The sequence below is a fragment of the Danio rerio genome, chromosome 5, assembly GCF_052040795.2.
Source record: "Danio rerio strain M-AB ecotype USA chromosome 5, GRCz13ab, whole genome shotgun sequence".
Taxonomy (NCBI): Eukaryota; Metazoa; Chordata; class Actinopteri; order Cypriniformes; family Danionidae; genus Danio; species Danio rerio.
Window position 1 is genome coordinate 24775358 of NC_141025.1, and position 20506 is coordinate 24795863.

At 37.4% G+C, this 20506-nt stretch overlaps 1 protein-coding gene across 3 annotated transcripts; it reads right to left on the reverse strand.

The window, feature by feature from the left end:
* Positions 1-2382: 2382 nt before the first annotated feature.
* gbgt1l2 (globoside alpha-1,3-N-acetylgalactosaminyltransferase 1, like 2) lies at positions 2383-16600 on the reverse strand. Of its 3 annotated transcripts, none has more exons than XM_087252520.1 (8): positions 16561-16600; positions 16214-16357; positions 14383-14421; positions 13765-13791; positions 13485-13532; positions 12425-12454; positions 12142-12279; positions 2383-4979 (listed from the first exon to the last, which is right to left on the reverse strand). In XM_087252520.1, exons 2-8 carry the CDS (start codon positions 16273-16275, stop codon positions 4289-4291), a joined length of 1035 nt encoding a protein of 344 aa, XP_087108646.1. In that variant the 5' UTR covers positions 16276-16357; positions 16561-16600; the 3' UTR covers positions 2383-4288.
* Positions 16601-20506: the final 3906 nt, after the last annotated feature.

The window sequence follows — 20506 nt, forward strand, 5'->3', positions numbered from 1 at the left end:
TGTACTGTGGTCAGTATTTTAGGTATGTTTAGGGAAATTTTTATAGCATGTGCTCCAAACCAAAGAAAAAAAGGATCATCCAGACTGTTGCCAGCAACAAGTCCACAAGCCCGGGTCATTCATGGTATGGTTGTGTCAGTGCCCTTGGCAAAGGTAACTTCTGTGATGGCACCATGAATGCTGAAGATTTTGGAGCACAATATGCTGCCTTCTTTTCCAGGGAGCCCCATGTATATTTCAATTCAATTCAATTCAGGTTTATTTGTGTTGCACTCTTTACAATAATTATTGTTTCAAAGCAGCTTTACAAAAGGTGCATATTTTTGCATTACAATTAAAACAACCTAAAGTTACAATTAAATATAAGTTATTATATATATAAACATAGTTAACCTGCAGTTTTACAGTATATACAGTGGGTGATGTCTGTGTGTGCATGTTTACTTAAGTGTATCTGTCAATTAAATGTATGTCTTGTGGTTAAAGTCCTCGATGGTTGGCATCTCTCTGTATGTGTCATCCTTGAACATTTCAACAAGAGAATGCAAAACATTCTGCACATAATACAAAGTTTTGAATGCAGAGGAAGAGGATACAGGTACTTAACTGGCCTGCATACAGTCCTAACTTGGCTCCGTACTGTTGGGCACTTTAAGACTTGTTTGCTGGAAGAATGGGACAAAATTATACCTGAAATGCTTCATCCATTAGTGTCTTCAATCCCTATACATTTTTTAAATATTATGAAAAGATATAGTAACCTTACAAAAAGGTAAGTGCTTTTCTGTTCCAACTTTTTTTTTAAATGTGTTGCAAGAATCAAAATTGTAATATATGTGTTTATTTAGAAAAAAAGAATAAAAAATAAGAATAAAAAACCCTGAACAATAAAAAATCACGAACACAAACCCATTACATAATGTTTGTTGAATTGTTTGCAATAAATAAAGTCAAAAGTCAAAGTAAATTTCCAAAGTAAAAGTCCCAACCTTTTCTGATTCGGGGTTGTATATATTTTTTGGCTTTTTATAATAAACAAATAAGAACTTTTGAATTGAACTAGAAGCTTTACTTATTTTTCGATAAAGAACTCAACTGTGATCATCAGCGTTATTGTTAAGTTTAACTGTGTAGAGCCCACTGGTGATCTTTATGCGCACATGAAAATCATAAACATATGTGTGCATGGCATGTGATCTGCAATAGAGACATGTTAGAGACTCGTTTGGCTATGCGAGCTCATAGATAAGTGTAAAAAATACAACCTAAGGCAAATATTTACATACCATTTAAGGCAAGTAACTTTTCAAAGGATTGGTGTTCAGTGCAGGAATTGACACAAGTGTTTAGGTGGGTTTGACTCATGCAGAGCTGCGCAGACGAATGTGGCCTGATTAAATCATCTGATTTTCCTACCAATAAGGAATGAGGAGGGAGATGCGTTATAACTTATATTTATTTAAAAAATAATCTCTTTCCAAAATGTTTGGAACTCATTGCACTGTGAATGAGATCAAATGAAAATGAAAAAGGGCACCCACTTCTTCATTGCACCTTGTATTTATATATCTTTTTAGTTATTAATTCATCTAGTCTGTAATTAACTATAACTTCATCTTTATCTGGTCTCCTCTTCTTTAAGTGCTCATTGTTCCTTTGTGCTTCACACATATTCCCACACAGGGAGTTTTTCCATGCCACTGTTGCACTGTTATTGACACATGGGGATTTAAGCCTGACAAACATAAACATGAGACAGCTTAAAGTCAAAAGAAAACAAATCACAGAAGCATTTAGCAAGACATAATAAAATTTAGGGGCGACATGGTGGCTCAGTGGTTAGCACTGTCGTCTCACAGCATGAAGGTCACTCATTCGTTGGGCCAGTTGGCATTTTTGAATGGAGTTTGCATGTTCCCTGTGTTCATGTGGGTTTCCTCTGGGTGCTTCGGCTTCCCCCACAGACCAAAAAACATGCGCTATAGGTGAATTGAATAAGCTAAATTGGCCGTAGTGTATGTTAGTGACTAAGTGCGTATGGGTGTTTCCCAGTGATAGGTTGCAGCTGAAAGGGCATCCGCTGTGAAAAATAAATGCTGGATAAGTTGGTGGTTCATTCCGTTGTAGCAACCTCTGATAAATAAGGGACTAAGATGAATGAATGAATGAATGACAGAATATTTGTACTTTGACATTTCTAAGTGAGGTGAATGGAGAGAAGAATGGCGGAATGGGGGAGAAGGATCAAATGTAAAGGAAGGATTGAAGAAAAACAAGCACTGAGTAGGGCGTGGAGGCAAATGACTGTGTGTTAATACACTTTGTATTGTACATATGTGGAGAGGTCAAATATCTAAGGTATGTTTCAATACAACACGTCAATTTAGGTTTATATTCAGAAGAGTTTTTATTTAGACAGTAATATTTTAAACTGAAGCATTAAAGGAAAATGTGAAGTTTTAAAGTAATATTTTAATTGAAGGGTTTTCAACCCTTCTCTGTTATCCCTTTTCACTGAAAAGACTTCACTACTGCTGTGAATCTGAGATTGCTGCTTCATGTTTCAAATGGCTAAATAATGTTGTGATGGTCTTATTATTAAACATATATAAACACTGCAGAGTGTTGTGAAAGCGTTTTAGCATTGGATGTTCAGTATCATGACAAATTATTTCAATGAATAAACATTTACATGATTTTGAAGTTGGGGAAAGTATCACAATATATTTGTGTAAAGGATAAAGAAACTTTGCTGTCATGGTAACAAAAATACAATAAAATTTGTGTGGAAGCTTGTGTGGGAGATCAACAGCAATAAGAAATACAACAATAAACAAACAAAAAAAAAAGATATCTTATCTAAAGCTAACCTTCATGTGTGAAGAACGTCATTTTTGCTCAGGGGTAGGCTATTACTACCCAGCTGACCAACAGATTAACCAAAGTGGAACAACCAAAGTGTGAGGGAAATAAAGACAGTTTACATATATCACATCAATTAGCATACTGTCACAATGCATGAGGAAACTCAAACCCAGATAGAAAATAAAAGTATACTTAAAGATTTTGAAATTGGAATTTTTTTTGTTGTTTTTCCATTCAGTAAGAATTACAGTTGAAATCAGAATTATTAAACCTCCTTTGATTTTTTTTTATATTTCACAAATGATGTTTTACAGAGCAAGACTATTTCTTCTTATTTGTTTTATTTTGGCTTAAATAAATACAGTTTTTAATAATAAAAAATATTAAGGTCAAAATTATTAGCCCCTTTAAGCTATATATATTTTAATAGTCTACAGAACAAAACATCATTATACAAGAAGTTGCCCAAAAATATCTAGTCAAATATTAATTACTGTCATCATAGCAAATATAAAATAAATCAGTCATTAGAAATTCATTCATTCATTTTCTTTTCGGCTTAGTCCCTTTATTAATCCGGGGTCGCCACAGCAGAATGAACCGCCAACTTCTCCAGCATGTTTTACGCAGTGAATGCCCTTCCAGCTTCAATCCATCTTTGGGAAACATCCATACACGCTTATTTACACTCATACACTATGGAGAATTTAGCTTACCCAATTCACCTGTACCTCATGTCTTTGGACTGTGGAGGAAATTGGAGCACCCTGAGGAAACCCACGCGAAAGCAGAAAGAACATGCAAACTCCACAGAGAAATGCCAACTGACCCAGCCAAGGCTCGAACCAGTGACTGTCTACCTGTCTACTGTGCCACCGTGTTGCTCAGTTATTAGAAATGAAATATTAAAACTTATGTTTAGAAAAGTGTTGAAAAAAATCTTCTCTTTGTTAAATAGAAATTAGGTGGAAACAAACGGGGGGCGAATAATTCAGGGGGTTTAACAATTCTGATTTCAATTGTACATCACCTCCGACAAAAGTTCATGGTTTTTAGGATATACTGTATATTTAAATGCACATATTTAAATTCACATATGCAAAGGTACCTGTAACTGAGTTTTAATCAGAGTTTATAATTAGTAGACAAATTATGTTTTATTTAAGTTTACTGAAGGAAAATGTTAGTTTTGATAAGGTATTGGGGTATAACAATAATAGTTTCTGAATCTTTTTAACCATAAAACTGTTTTAAATCAACACTATACATTTATCTACATGGCTTTTTTTCAGCAGCAAATGGTCACTTCAGATGTTGATGTATGAGAAATATATTTGGCTGCAGTTTTTGCTAAAGACTTTAAAAACATTAAAATTACACCAGTTTAAAATATAAAGCATAAAATCTGTTGCATTTCAGTAAACTATGGGTTTGGGCGAACAGCAGCATAATTTTTAATAACATGACAAGAACGAATGATTTTGACCTCCTTTGGCTGCGGTAAGTGGGCTTGCCACAGGTACTCGGGTGAAAGCAGTTTGCTTGGTTTGTTATAAAGGAAGTACTTGTTCAAATGGGACTCCTCCTGCCATGCTGCCTCAATAGATTTAGCTGCATCAATGTCCAGCTGCTCTCTGCAGGTTTTAGCAACCTCATATACATCTTTCACTGCACCACCAAGCACAGCTCCACCATAATAATAATCACCATCAGAATAAGGGATAAACGCTTGAGACTCAGGCCTTCGCTCATATGGTAAATGCTCACGTTGTGCTTTAAAGTAACCAGGATGAATTGCGCCTACAAGACGACCCAAAGTCTCTACACCCCAGCGGGCGTAGAACTTTGAATCTACATCAAGGCTGAAAACATAGTCAGCTTCATTCACCAATCGACTTTCTATTAGTTTCTCCAGCCTCTCCATTCTCCGCAGCGTCATCTCCTGCCATCTGTTAGAACTACCAACTGTCATCACCGTCAACTGATGTCCTTCACCCAGTTTCACATCAGGAACCTCTTCTGGATGGTCGGTGAAGATATAATAGTGCACATGAAATCCAACAAAGTAATTCTGCTCTGCAGACTCCATGAAATCTTTGAGAAATACTGTGTATCTGAATAGAGAGAGAGAGAGAGAAATAAAGATATTGTTTTGTAATCATCCTAAATGTTTAATGTATAAGTCCACACCACATCTACAACAACATTACAGAGGATTTATATTGATATTGATTTGTAAGCTGTTAAGTCTTTAAATCTTTGACCCATCAAAAAAAGTCTAAACTAAACCACTGTATACAGGTCCACATTGTGTGAAATAATGAAAAGAACAGAGTGAAAAAGTGTTTTATATAAATCATAATATTATAAAGTTTGTCACATGCACAGATTTTCATCAGGTGTTTTTAAAGGACAGACAGTATTTTCTTTTTATTTTAGTCATGAAATAGTGACACCTCGTGGTGAATATGCAACTGTGACATGACTGACTGGAACACAAATGAGATATTACACTTCTAAATTTCCTAGCTTGAAAATTTCCTAGACTGTGTTTAGCATTAAAATTCACATAAAGGACTAGGAAAAGAACCAATCTTTTATTACAGCATCACATACCACACTGAGGGTCATCGCATCTGATGCGAATCGACTGTCCAATTCAACCAATGCCAAGATTGCTGTATCGTTCTTAGCAGCGTAGAAAAAAAAACTATTACAAGAGTCAGTGTTCTCCACGCTATAACGAGGGTTATAACCCTAGTGTCCCGGCTAAATTTCCTCCATCGGCCCTCATCATCACAACCTCCCAAACATCCTCATCCACCAAATTGGTTTTATCACTATCTCTTCACTCGTTACTCATTCGAGAAACGGACTAAAAATGTTATGTGTACTTGTTAGCAAGTGTCTACATCTCATATTACGTTTCCCGAAGGAGGAAACAAAGACATGCGTCTAAGTCACAAAAAGAGAGAGAGAGTTCAGATTAATCACTCTGAAGGATAAAAAAAAAAAACAGGCCAATAAATGTGTCTGTGTTGGCAGAGCACAGTCACATGTGCTGGTGATTAATCATTAGTAGAGTATATAACCAGCTACCAAACAAGGGTGCTTCAGATATAGCTGCTGAAGTAGGCAAATATCTAGCAATCAGCTGGAGACCCACCCAGCTGTTGTGGCAGCGGAGACGAATGTTTCTGTTACCTCCATTGGGGAACATGGGTTACAGACATAAACAGGACATTCCTCTTCAGGCCAGGAACTTCGATGTGTGTCTTAGACACAAATGGGAGAGTGTAAGCAAAATGCCACAGAAGCCCAGCTCATCAAGTTTGCCAAGCCTATTGTGAGCTCACAATGTTATCAACTGTGCAACCTTCCAATGTCCCATGGCCTTATAATTAAAAGAATATGGGAATAATTTAGAATTTGGGGGTCGCATATTCTCTTTCACCTAGCCAACCATACTCTAGGGGTACAACAATACATTGGGGAAGCATGCCATTCCCAAAGGGAAAGAACACTGCGGAGGCCACCTCCAACCCAAATGGGGTGACCTGTTGACAATATGAGTATATGGGCAAACCCTCTCCAGGGGCAGCTCTACATATCATAAGCTGATTAGCGGGTAGGGGAGACACAGGTCCGTCTGAGAAGGGGGAACGCTCCTTGGCTGAATGATGCATAAGGGATCTCCAATAGAGATTATGCATAGTTGGCACCGACCCTCAGTACCAAGGCAAACACAGCGGGCATATCAACTTTTTTTGAACACCAAGCTTAGTTTCCTCCTGATTGACTGGAATTAGCCAGTAATCGGGCAGAAACCGGCTCAACCTAAAAATTATACAATTTCACAAATGTGTTAGGTGTCGCCTAGCAGGTGATCTGCTTCCTCTGTGGCCAGCACTTGCACATTCACTACCTGATCTCTTAAAGGACCTTGGGCATGTAGCCGGGCTAGGGTTTCAGCATAATGTGAGAAAAAGCCCGTTCAAATTTCTGGCATGATTCACTGACCGAAAATGCCTCCAGGTCCCAGATCCTCTTGATAGATACCAAAGCAACCAGCAGAGCTGTCTTCATGGACAGACATCTCATGTTAATCAAACTTGAACTGATCTATCTGCAGTCCTGCAGACTCCATTTCAGGACATAGGCAGGCCTTGTAGGGAAATAAAACAACTGGCATTAGGCAGTTTTGGGGGAAGCAAACAGGTTGATCTGGCCTTCCCCAAAGCACTCCCATATCAGTTGGACTGCACCGGGGTGAAGGCTCCATCCTACCGAGAGCGTAAGCTGCCGTGAGAGTGCATCGGCTGAAATGTAAAAAGCTTATCTGGAATGTGAATGGCGTATAGCAATTTCAGCAGCTGAGCTCACTAATCAATTGATTGCGTGACCAAGCTAGGATTAGCCATTCATCAATATAATTGAGCATGCGGATACCCAAGAACCAAAGGGGCATCAGAGCACCCTCCTTGAGCATGGTGAAAATCCGCAGAGACAGGGAGAGCCTGAAGAGGGCAGAGCCAGGAGGGTTTTCACCTCTAGCCCGACCGACAAAACAGCGCAGAAATGTCCGATTCCAAGTCTTGAGCCTTGCTTATTAACCCCGGAGGAAGCTGGTCTGAATCATCACCAGAACATGACAGCACAGAACAGGTGTAATTGAGCATGATGTTCCCAAAGGATGAATCATCATACTCGCTCGAAGCTTGGACTGAGCAAAATGTAGCTGAGCAGGGGTCCATAAGCCAAAAAAAGGCAACAGATTAGCTCTCACTGTAATCCTCAGGCCTGCCCGAGTGTTAATAGGCTTGCAGGGAAAAGCAGGGGTGGTGCACGCTTTTGCAAGAGTGAACCGAGACCTCAGTTGCCCAACAGAGATGGTGTCACTGTCGATGAGTGCCGCCTCAACTTGCATGTGATGCAGTACTTGTGTCTATCATCTGGGGAGAGGAAACCACCACATCCAGAAATGCACAGTCGAAACAAAGTCTTTAAAAAGACGATCTACTCAACCGTGTTGCTCTCTTAGGGTAATCTGCACTTTTAGATAATCTGCTCTTCCAGGCACTCAGCAAAAGGCCCAGGAAATAGAAAAAGACCTAGCTCGACCATCAATAATCAGTTACCACCCCTGCTTGATGCTGGAACGCTTTTCAAATCTTGAAATAAGTTTGCAGAAAAGATTCTTCAGTTGCTCAGTGAATGTTTCTGAAGTGAATGTCTGAAGCACGCTTGTTTGGGAGCTGGTTATATAGTCTACTAATGATTAATCACAGCATCTGTGAAGCTGTGCTCTGCCAATTCACTGGCATTTATTTGCCCGTTTTCTTACTTTTTAGAATAATCTGTCATCTAGTGAGTTATTATTTGTATCTAAGACACACCTCGAAGTTCCCAACCTAAAGGGGAACATACTGTTCTAGATAAGCATACACAAAAACATCTGTTACAAATGTAGCCCTTGTCCCCAAACAGAGAACAGAAACATGTGTCTAGAGAAAGACACTATGTGAGATCGCTTGATGACCAATCACTCTGAAGAGTAAAAAAAAGGGCCAATGAATGCCAAATAAATTTATCAGAGCGCGGCTTCGAAGGTGCCAGCGATTAATCGTTAACAGAGTATATCAGCTGGTGCTTGTGAAGCAAGCATTAGATTTTTTGCTTTCTAAAAAGGTAATTACTCACCTAACCGCTGAAGACCCAGCTGTTGCAACAATAGTGACCCACGTTTCCATTCCCTATTTGAGGAAAGAGGGTTACGTTTATAATCGAGATGTTCCCCCTTCATGGGAACTCTGATGTGTGTCTAGAGAAAGACACTATGTGAGAATGTATGGAAAACGCCACAGCAGCTAAGCCTGTCACGCCCCTGATGTGAAGTTTACCAAGCATATCATAAGCCCACAAGCACCGTCCAGGCATGTTTCTAGGGGGGATGATTTGTTTATTGGACCTGCTGTTATGTTCTCCATCATTGCTCATGCTGATGTTGGGTTTTGTAATGTATTCATCTGATACAAACTATTACTCATTACCCATTACCCACAATAGAGCAATCTGATGCATATTTTTAAGCAAGGACAAGTCCATATTAACTTGGTCTCGGCCAAGTCTAGAGTCGCGCCTCGCATGTGCCACGTTGGAGTTATGTGCTGCCCTTACTGGGGCCCAATTGGGGAAAGTAATCTAAACTGAGTTGACCCTACCAATCCACAAGGTAATTTTCTGGTTTGATTCTACAATAGTGTTGTATTGTATTGTATACTGGATCTGAATCTTGCCACTACAAAGTGTTTGTAGGGACACAGGTGGTATAAATACAGACTTTGACAGAGAGGGCTGAATGGAAGAATGTTGAGTCAAATCACAACCCTGCTGACCACATCACATGAGGCCTTACTATCTCAATGGCCATCAATGCCCGAAACTAAAGCTGAACCCAACTGCAATGAGCTGAAGAAGACAGCCTTTGTCAGAACTGCTTCAGTATCCAGTGTTTCTCTACCAGTTCCAGGCAACGTTCACAAATGGCAGGAGCTCGTCCAGGCCACTAGTAGATCCCTACATGGGGCGGCTGCTGACACAGACTCCCCTATTAAGGCTTGAGTCTATTGAGTTGGAAAAGTTACTTCTGGCACAGGCTCAGATGGACTCCATCCCTATGAAAGTTAAACATCTAAAGGCTGGACATTCTGTTTCCCCAAACATTCACTTAGGCTCACTTGCTCCAGAATATGATGATGTCACTGGTCTCATTAGAGTGGGCGGGCGACTTCAGGGTGCTAGTGATCTCAACTTGGAGGCTATACACCTAATCATATTAGACCCTAGCAATCATATCAAAAAAGTTGTTGATTAAAGAGATGGACCAACAAATTCTTCACCCTGGCTCAGAGAGGGTGCTAGCAGAATTGTGCCGCAAGTATTGGATACTTCGAGGTCGACAAGCAGTTCATAAACACCAGCATACCTGTCAAGACTGTCACATAGGGCGAGCCAAACCCTTAAACTCCACAAATGGCAGATCCCCATATCCCCAAGCTTGAATGCAGTCAAGATTTGGAGCCGAGACGAGAAAAGATAAGGGAGCATTTACAAATGTCCAACAACTCATTGTGTACATCAAGATCTGTTGGAGCATATGGACAGTGATGCTTTCTTTATTTCTCTGCGCTGTTTTATAGCCCGATGAGGCAAACCTGTCTGGAGGTGATCGGGAGTTGCATGAATCTTTTTAGGCCATGTCACCAAAGCTACAGGAACAGCTGACAGAGCAAAAAATCTGATTTCATCATAACCCCCCAAATACTCCTCACTTCGTAGAGACTTGGGAGCATGAGATAAAATCAGTTTAGACAGCACTCCAAGTGATCCTCAGAGAGCAGTCAGTGCCAGAACCAATCCTGCAAACCCTTTTTGTGGAAGTGGAAAACATTCTAAACTCCAAGCCACTCGGATCCGTATCTTCAGATACGATGTAGACCCTGTGAGACCCAATTTCCTGCTTATGGGTCGCCGACATTCCTTGCTACCCCAGTTCCTGTATGATTCTAGTAAATGGCTTGGATGACGAAGATGGAACCATAGCCAGGTGCTGTTTCTGGACTGCCTTTATTCGTCAATACCTACCAAGCATGCAGGGCCGTCAAAGGTGGACAACAGATGGGAATAGTGGTCATCAAGGGTGGTATTTCTAGACCACTGTGTGGCCATCATCCTACACAGGGCACGGGCGGCTGACTCAAAGGTCAGCATAGTTGACCACTGTGCGGAGCTTATGCATAACCCTGGGGAAGAACCGCCCTTGTGCAGCACAGCCAGGTAGTGCCATGGTGCAGGACAGGCTCTTGCTGTGAGAGACACGGATAACCCACTCGCCTTTGACAGGGGTCTCAGTTTATCCCTCCAGGTGGCGGCACCCACGACCTGAGGAATAGCTTCATACCCACTGGCCGTATTGCCATAAAGGGAGGTAACGAGCATGTGGACCGGGCAGAGAAAAATGCCATCTATGCATGCGTGTGCCTGCTGTGTGCCTCTGAGATGGTGAGAATGGGGGACGAGCCGTCTCCAACCACACCGCCAAAGCATCCCAGGAAGCGCAGCCAGCATGTCCGACTTAAGAATCGTGACTATGCATTGCAAGGATGGTAGCAAGCCCGGTCTGTTATCTGAGCTTGATAGTTTGCCCTCTGATGTCATGATGGGCATCTATTCGTCATTGTTATCAAGCAAAGGTGCAGGCATTATGGGGGATGAACTGACACAACCACTTAAAGATTGGATAGGAGGTGACGAATAAACCCCCAGTGTGATCCTCAGATCTGCCCACGTCTTAACTACCTTTACAAGGAGCAACTGGGGTGGCTTCGAAGCCATGATTTCATGTGTGCATTAGCCATGCCCTCACAGTGAGAGCATGAGCTGTCTGTGAGCACTGCATCAACATGTTGGACCCTCAGCCCTGTGATGCAGTACCCTGACCCATCATCCAGAGATGGGAATTACCGCATCCAGAGACACACAGTTAGAACAGTGTCGTGAAAAAACACGTTGCTCGACCGTGTTGCTCTCTTAGGATCTGCTCTTTTAGTGAAAACTGTGCTTTCAGCTACCAGTGAGACATCCAAAGGATGGGAAAGGAGTCCAGTTCCAAAGCTGCTGTACATGTCATCGCATGCACTGGTAGGAATAATGCTTTCTTGACAAAAAAAAAAAGAGTGAGCCTCTGAAGCAAAAATCTTATGCTCGCTTCACAAGCATCAACTGATATTTCTGTTACTGATTTATCGCTGGCACCTGCAGAGCCGAGCTCTGCCAATTCATTTTGCATTCATTGGCCCATTTTCTTACCTTTTAGAGTGATTGGTCATCTAGCGAGCTTCCATAGTGTCTTTCTCTAGACACACGTTGCAGTTCCCATGTAGTGAAACCTATGTTTACATTGAGTAGTAAAACAAGGAAAACCAGATGGGCTGACATTACAAGTTTCTTTACCCCTGTTGTTACCCTTGAAATGTAAAAATGTTAACACAAAAAATTAAAAATGCATTCCAGTCAATGTTTACATTTTTTTGTTACCACTTTTTAACTTCTTCATTCTGTCTGATGTACTTAAAGAGGAAATACACAAAAAGGTAAAATGCCCTAGTGTTCACTTACAGCCCAAGTCTTGTTGTAAAGGCATTTTGCTAATTTGACGTTGATTAAATGCAAAGTCAATAAAGATCAGAGAAACAGACAAGAGAGAAGATAACTCACTTTCCGAGAGCGAAGACTGTAGTCGCTATAGTGATGTTTTGTTGTTTGTAGACCGGATCAATCAGTGTGGGATCAAAAGTTCCTTCCCAAACAATTGGGGCTAACCATGGTGTTACATGAGCAACTTTGCCATCTGGGCTGTTTTAAATAAGAAGAATCACGTATATGTACTTGAAATGCATAGCATAAAAGCATAGTAGAATTCAAAAGCATAGCAGAATTCAAGAAAAACAAACTGATTTGTTATTATACATAATATATATATAATATAACATGTTCTTACCCCACTACGCTGGACTGATTGTATGAAAGCCTGCAGAATAAATTACAACTGTTTTAAAAACTTTAGCAGTAAACAGTTATAAGTCAGCAAACACATTTAAGTCTACAAACTCAATTCTACAAACAATTCACATTGCTTCTGCATTCATGTTCTATACAGAGAGCAGTAGTCTCTGCAATTCAAGAAACAAAGATGTTTGTTCAGTGTTCTGAGTAAAAAATAAAAACATAAAAATTGTGACCGAATATGTAAAACCTGAAATAGAAAAGGCTACTGGGACATAAATATATTACAATTATATTATCAAACAAGGGCATTAAACAAAAATACAATATTTCAATCATCTTTTGAACTAAATACTTTGCTAATTTATTAAACAATATTACCATAAATGTTCAGGGGTGGAAACAGGGTGGAAAGATTGCATTATTGACTATTTTGCAAATTGTATTTTAATTATAAGCATTCATGAGTTGATAATGGTTTCTGTAAACAGACGACTAGTTGATATACTTCAATTATTTATAAAACACATGACAACTACTTTTGCACATGAGTGGCTGTACTTGGGTGTATTTGTTTATTATTTTTTTAAAACTTAAAATGATTTTTATTTTTTAAATGAAAACATTTGATCATGATTTATATTATTATGATTACAGTTAAACTGAAGTTATGATTACTGACTTGACTTGAATGTGTTGAACATGTATAATTTTATTTGTCGGGATGCAAGGATAGACATTATTGCAAATCATTTACATTTAGCAGACGCTTTTGTCCAAAGTGACTCACAATCAATTCATTATGTGAGTATGAAACATTTTTTTTTTTTAATGTAGTACCTTACCAAAATGAACTGACAGAACTAGTTCAGGGAAAACAACCAGACTTTCCTCTACATGTTTAACGAAGCTGGTATATAAAACAAACAAGGAAGTTTAATAAGAATGACGCCTGTTATTTGAAAAACAAAACTTCTGTGTTGAGTGGATTGGATTTTCTTCGCGTTTTGTTTAAGAATCAAAAGCTAGTTTGATTGACAAGTGTTTGTACTCACCCTTCTGGCAACCGCAAGCCAGCACTTTCCGGGTATTTCTTTGCTATGCTAAGATACAAGAGAAGATCAATAAAAACATAACACTTTATTTATATAGGTAGGTCCGTTTTTGCTATGTAGCCGCTATATGTTCAGTTGCTGAGAAATATGATTTCTTACGGTACACATTTCTATGTATCTGCATAAAGGTGTATGTGTGCTTGTGAGAATGTGCCTCTGTACAGTGTATGAAGTGTGTTTTAAACGTGTTTGAGTAAACATGAGCAGTGAAAGTACTTACTTAAAGCAGGCTCTTGGTACTTTAAATCTGCAACAGGTACAGTACAAGATTATTATAGGTAATGCTGGAACACTGCCTGATTAATGTTTGTTTTAACTGCATCTATAATCAGAATAGATTCACTTAAAACTCATTAATTATCTGATTTTCTCATATTAATTTTGCTATTTTGTTTTGCATTATTTTTTCTTACTGTAAAGCAGAAATGCAACCCATGAAGGGCTGGACTGTATTATTGGATAGTGCATCAACACTGGCACTATGAACACTGCTTTATCCCTACGTTCAATGTATCCTTTAAAGACCCAAAAGATTGCGCCATATCTCCAAAATGAGTTTTGTTTTTAGTATTAATTGAGATATTGATATTTCTGTCAATGACTTCTAAAGCATTTTGTGAATGAAAACACTAAAATATTTGATAGGCTTTAACACGAAGACTAATCAAACAGCTCAAATTAATTTGAAGTGCCAAGTTTAATAGGTCCCTTTTATGTTATAAATTATGCAGCTATAATATGTGTAAATGACTTCAAGTGCTACATAAAATAATTTAGATTAATAAGTATTCAATCTGCAGACATGTCCCATTTAAAGAACTAATTATTAAGCACTCACCCAATGGAGGAGGAGGAGGTGTAGCCCAAATATATGAGCCTGCAAAAAAACAAAAACAAATCATGCATATTAAAAGCACATCAGAACACCACTAGAATATGCTTACACAGCTACATTTTATCCACAGACATGTTGAATCTGTTCCTATAAATTTGGTGCTGTTGTGATGTTGCCATACCTTATTTTACTGCCATTGTACCACAAAATAAATAAACCCAATGGGATAAAATATGCAAGCGATACAGTACCAGTACAATACAATGTTTTAGCAAGATGAAAAACAACTCATTGTTGTAGTGTGCAATGCTCAGATCAGCTCATCCCTAGCATTGTATGATCAGTGTTTATTTTTATTGCAGCATCAGATGAGTAGAGAAATACATTTTATAAGAAAATAATTTATTAATAGTAATACACACACACACAAAAAAAAACATCACAAACAGTAGATTGTAGAAGTCAATTTAACACACATGAAAAAAATAAACACTCCAGCTATATTCATGTTGACCAAAGACATCAAACCTTCGAGACAAAATCTGCATATTATATATTTCAAAGTAATTACATACCCACTCAAAGCTGCCAATGAACACCAGAACAATCAGGTACTTTTTTTTAAAGGCATCATCTTTGTTTATTTTACAGGTGAACTTGGTCGTCTTCTATTATGAGGAAAGTGGGCTGTGTAGTTATGGTGAGGTGGATTAAGTAACAAGCTAACCAAGTCTTAAGCTGTGTCTCTTTCAAAGGCGTCATTGCTTTTATATATATATATATATTGTGGCTTTTTGTATTTGAATTTTGAATGAACTCCAGAAGCTAGATTAGATTTATTTTTTTGCTGTGGCTATGGTAAAAAAAATATTTGAATCATTATTTATGCAATGATTGCAATTTGCAGTATCTTTTAAAGTGTATAATAAGCATGCGACAGTACTGGTGTGTTACACTGTGTTATAATTATTTCTTAGATTCTCGAGTTTAACAGTGTACCCAAAAATGAAAGTTACCTCATTTACTCTCCTTGGTCTAAAACCTGTAAAACCTGTAACCATTGACTTACAGGAGGAAAAATAAATACTATGCAAATAAATGGGTGGCTTGCAAGTTTTATTAAAATACTTTATTTTGTGTAAACAGATAAAAAAAAAAAAAGACAAACAGCTTTGGAACAAGTGAAGGGGGAGTAAATTATAGAATTTTCAGTTTTGGATGAACTATATCCCTTTGAAGCGCTTGCTTAGAAATAGTTACTTGTTTTAGAAATACAATTTTGAGCACACATTTCTTTATACAATTTCTTGTATTATAAAATATACAATTACACCAGGATTAAGACTGAATTAATCCACAATTAGTTCTTTTTTCTAAATTACACAACCACATGACAACAGCCCTTCGGTTTTCAGTTTGGTTGCCTTACATTAATTGCAAGAAACATTTAAAATAAAATAATTTGTTCCAGATTAAAGCAATCTTTTGGCAATCTCAGCAAACTATTTCCTTTAATGTTTGCTGTAAAACTACCAATAACTCGTAAACGCCACTTATAGTATAAAGGGATTTATTTTAAAAACCTGTAATACTGGATCTGAATTTTAACCTTTCAGCCAAGAAACACTTTTAATATTTTCGGCATCCAGTATGTCATTCAAACAAACAAACAAAAAACAAAAACAAAAGATTAATTGTGACTATTAATGTATAAAGAGTGATATCACTTCAAATGAAAAACAGACTCACTAATGAAAAAATGTAGGCAAAAAAGACAAACACAATAGGCAACATTAAACTAATTACAAAAAAAAAAAAAAAAAAAAACACATACCCTGCAAATGAGAGTCCAGCCAATACAAGAAGATAGTAATTAACTTTTTGCAGAGGTTTCATTTTCTCCTGTTTTAGGTTTTGTGTCCTTGTTCCGTTGAAAAGTAAATGTCCAACAGATGGAGACAGCAAAAGAGAGACATAGCTGTAGGGAGGAGGAGTGTGTTAGTGACACGTTAAGGAAAATAATTTCAGTCTAAAAACCCAAACAATAATAGCAATGTGAACTTATCTTCATTTACTGCTCTTTTTGGTATAATCCACCGAACCTCAGTTCGACTTGAACTTGCTGGGCTTGTTGAACAGCATTTCGCTATCGACATGAAAAAGGTACCCATAAACACAAACCTAGCCGCTTCTCAGTGGCGTGCAGTCCAGAAGTAGCGACAGGTCACAGGTGCCTCAAAGATTAATTTACGTGTGCATTCAAATGAACCACATGACTTCTGCCCAATGGGGAAAAAAGCATTATAATTATAATTAACATTATTATCGTAGAGCTCGACAACACGCATCAGATACAAATGTACTTTTTAAGGGGCAATACAAAATATTAGTATCATAACTGTTAAAGAAGTTATGATAATATTCTTTATTATATTATATTCCATGCAGTGTAGCTTTGTGAATGTAAAATGAATACAAACTTTTAAAGATAACCATCTCTTAAAGAAAGAATGAAGGAGTTCAGTTCTGGTTCTCAAGTAATCTTAATCTTCTTCAGAACACCTGTGGGAAAAAAATATTGTTTGATGAGTCATTATTTTTCTACATTTAATTATTTAAAGTGATTGGATGACCTATCAAATGTGTTATTAATTATGTCTTATTACACAATATTTATTTAGACTCTTATGCATTGATTTGTATTTTGTGTTTGCCTCAGTTAAAGGGCTTAGTTTACTCTTACTATAAATTGTGCATTGTGTGTTTCTGAGGGGTACCGATTGAGTGTACTTATTTACTAATGATTATTCGTCAGTGTGAAACCTCAGAAATATGTTGGTGGATGTGAAGCAAAGATGCCACATTTTTTGTCACGGCGTTAGGTTGGCCAAAAAAAGGGTTTGTTGAATGAGGGCAACTCAATGCCATAGAGGTGTTACATTTTCAAATTAGGTCTTCATTTAATAACTATTCGAATATTCATTCATTCATTCCCTTCTATGCCCTTCTAGCTACAACCCATCCCTGGGAAACATCCATACACACTTATTCACACTCATACACTATACGGACAATTTAGCCTAGCCAATTCCCCTGTACCGCATGTCTTTAGACTGTGGGGAAAACCGGAGCACACAGAGGAAACCCATACAAACGCAGGGTGAACATTCAAACTCCACACAGAAACGTCAACTGACCCAGCCGAGGCTCGACCAGCAACCTTCTTGCTGTGAGGCGACAACACTACCCTACTGCGCCATGCGTTGCCCTATTTGAATATTCAAAACTTTGTAATACATTTGCATTTTGTTGCACCACAGTCATCTGGCGTTGATTATATTTTACTTCAGTGTTTTTGGATAATAGGAAGTTTCAGAAGTAGTCAGAAGATTTTATCCATTGTTAAACAAATGAACGCAACCAAGCCATTTATCATAAAATGGCAAATAATCACGGGAAGAGTTCATGACAGAACGCTCTAAAATAATGCAAGCCAGACAGAGGGTGATGTTTCAAAACCTGCATTTTATTATTGTAATTATGATTATTATTAAAGGGCATCTATGATGCAAAATCCACTTTCAGGCACTGTTTGGACAGAACTGTGTGTAATGTGTCCACAGTCATAATGTAGTGATAGAAACAACAAGTCGTTTTTTTTCTCTAAATTTCCTGATAGTAAAATAGAATCCAAATCCTTGTGATTTTGCTTATTAACATGTCTCTGTAATGTGTATAAACAACTGGAATTATAAAGCCAGGTCCAACTCTAGAATCAAGAATGAGTTTTACAAGTTAAAACGTTTTTTATTTATAATTTTTTTATGAGCATGTTTGTCATTCATTCATACATTCATTCATTCATTTATTCATTTTCTTTTCGGCTTAGTCCCTTTACTAATCAGGGGCTGCCACAGCGGAATGAACCGCCAATTTATCCAGCACATGTTATGCAGCGGATGCCCTTTCAGCTGCAACCCAACACTGGTAAATACCCATACCCTCGTGCATTCACACTTATACACTATAGCCAATTTAGCTTATTTAATTTAGCTATAGACCATGTCTTGGGGAAACTGGAGCACACAGAGGAAACCCACATGAACATGGGGAGAACATAAAATCTCCACACAGAAATGCCAACTGATTCACAACTGGCTCAAATAAGAGACCTTCTTGCTTTGAGGCAAAGCACTACTGTGCCACCCTGTTTCCTATATAGGAATCTTATGGGTTATTTATTTTATTTTTTATTGTTGAAGTTGACTTTTGTTCTTTGTCTTTATTTTTTCTCTTAATAGAGAATAGAGAACCCGTAGAGGGTTACGAAATATCACTTGAAGTGCTTTAATGCAAGTTTTGTTTTTATAAGCACTGTTGCCTTACAGCAAGAAAGTCGTTGGTTCAAGTTCCAGCTGGGCCAGTAGGCAAAAAAAAAAAAAAAAAAAAAAAAAAAAATATATATATATATATATATATATATATATATATATATATATATATATATATATATATATATATATATATATATATGGCATCAGTATTTGATTTTTTATGGATAACGTTGCACATTTCTGTGATTCATGTTTTTTTTTTGCCATTGTATGTTATTAAAAATGATCAACATTACTAAATAACATTTAATTTATTTGACCTTTAATAAATAATGTTTTTTTGTACTCTTCAATGCTCTATATTAAAAAATATTTTTAAAACTGACAAAAAATAGACTGAAATGTCTTATAAAGACTTGTGTGACTCTAGAAATAAGACCCTCAAAATGATGAATAAATAATCCTTTGAAACACGAGCAGCACAGTACACTTATTGGCATATTAGATTATATAGTATAATAGCTGCAGCACAATGTAGTAAAACTGCTTTACTTCCTAATTCAGCAGTACTTCATTTTAGTGCAATGTGTCTGTGCTGGCCTTGCTCGTTCATCAAAATTTAGAAATGAAAAAAGTTGGAAAAAAAAATAGACAGAAAACTTTGACTCTTCTGTCAGATGAAAATCTAAAATTTAAACTTTACCAGAACATGCTAAAAATAACAATCTAGAGAAAGGAAAAAGGCAATGTGAATAGACAGTAATATGATCATTTTAACAGAATGAATGTGTTTTTGGTACAAGCTAGATTATCAAAATAACACTTCATTCATGAATTGGACATAAAAGAGGACACATTTATTAAAGAATTGAGTAAACTGGTATAAAGTGCACATGCTTATGCGCTTCCAGATAGAATGAATCTCCATAGGCTAATGTATCATGTACAGTAGAGATAATAGTCATAAGTACATTACCTAATGAATGCACTATTTGAATACAGTAAAAGTCAATTACAAAAGCAGTGGCTACAAACTGTAAATATACTTTTTTGCATTCACTTCTAAATTCTGGCAGCAGGTCTGATATCATTTGATAATTATGTGTGAAGAACACATTTCTTAATAACTATGAGACTATGTCAGTTTTGAAAGAAGTGCACATTAATTATCATGTCAGCCACACCATATAAAATAAGTGGAGTGACACTAAACCAGTTTTGGCACATTCTAGTACATTCTTGTGGCTTGCGGGTTACAGTATCTATCAACCCCTAGTAATCTCCCATCAAAATATTTTTTGTCTGACAACTTTTCATGAGATAAAATAAGCTTTCCAGCAAGTGTGTATAGGCTCACATTAATGGTTGTTGTTCACTCTGATGATACCACACATTCTGGATGACAGCAGGATTGGACCCCTCTTGTGTAAACAACTGTTGAAAATTATTATTGAATTACTATTATATTCTGAGACAGTAATGTTTATACAATACACAGAGAAGCCTTCATTTTCAGCGTCATTGACCAGTCCACTTAATCAATATCTCCAGATTTTTCATCCTGCCCAAACTCATCTCCTGCCATCTGCTGAACTATTGACTGTCATCACAGTCAGTTTAAGTTCTTTACAAAGTTTAACATCAAATCTTTAAGAAACACTGTGTCTCCAAATAGTTTCATTTACTCAACTGTATATATATATATATAGTTAAAGTCAGAATTATTAGTCCCCCTGTTTATTTTATGCCCAATTTCTGTTTAACGGAATGAAGATCTTTTCAACACATTTCTA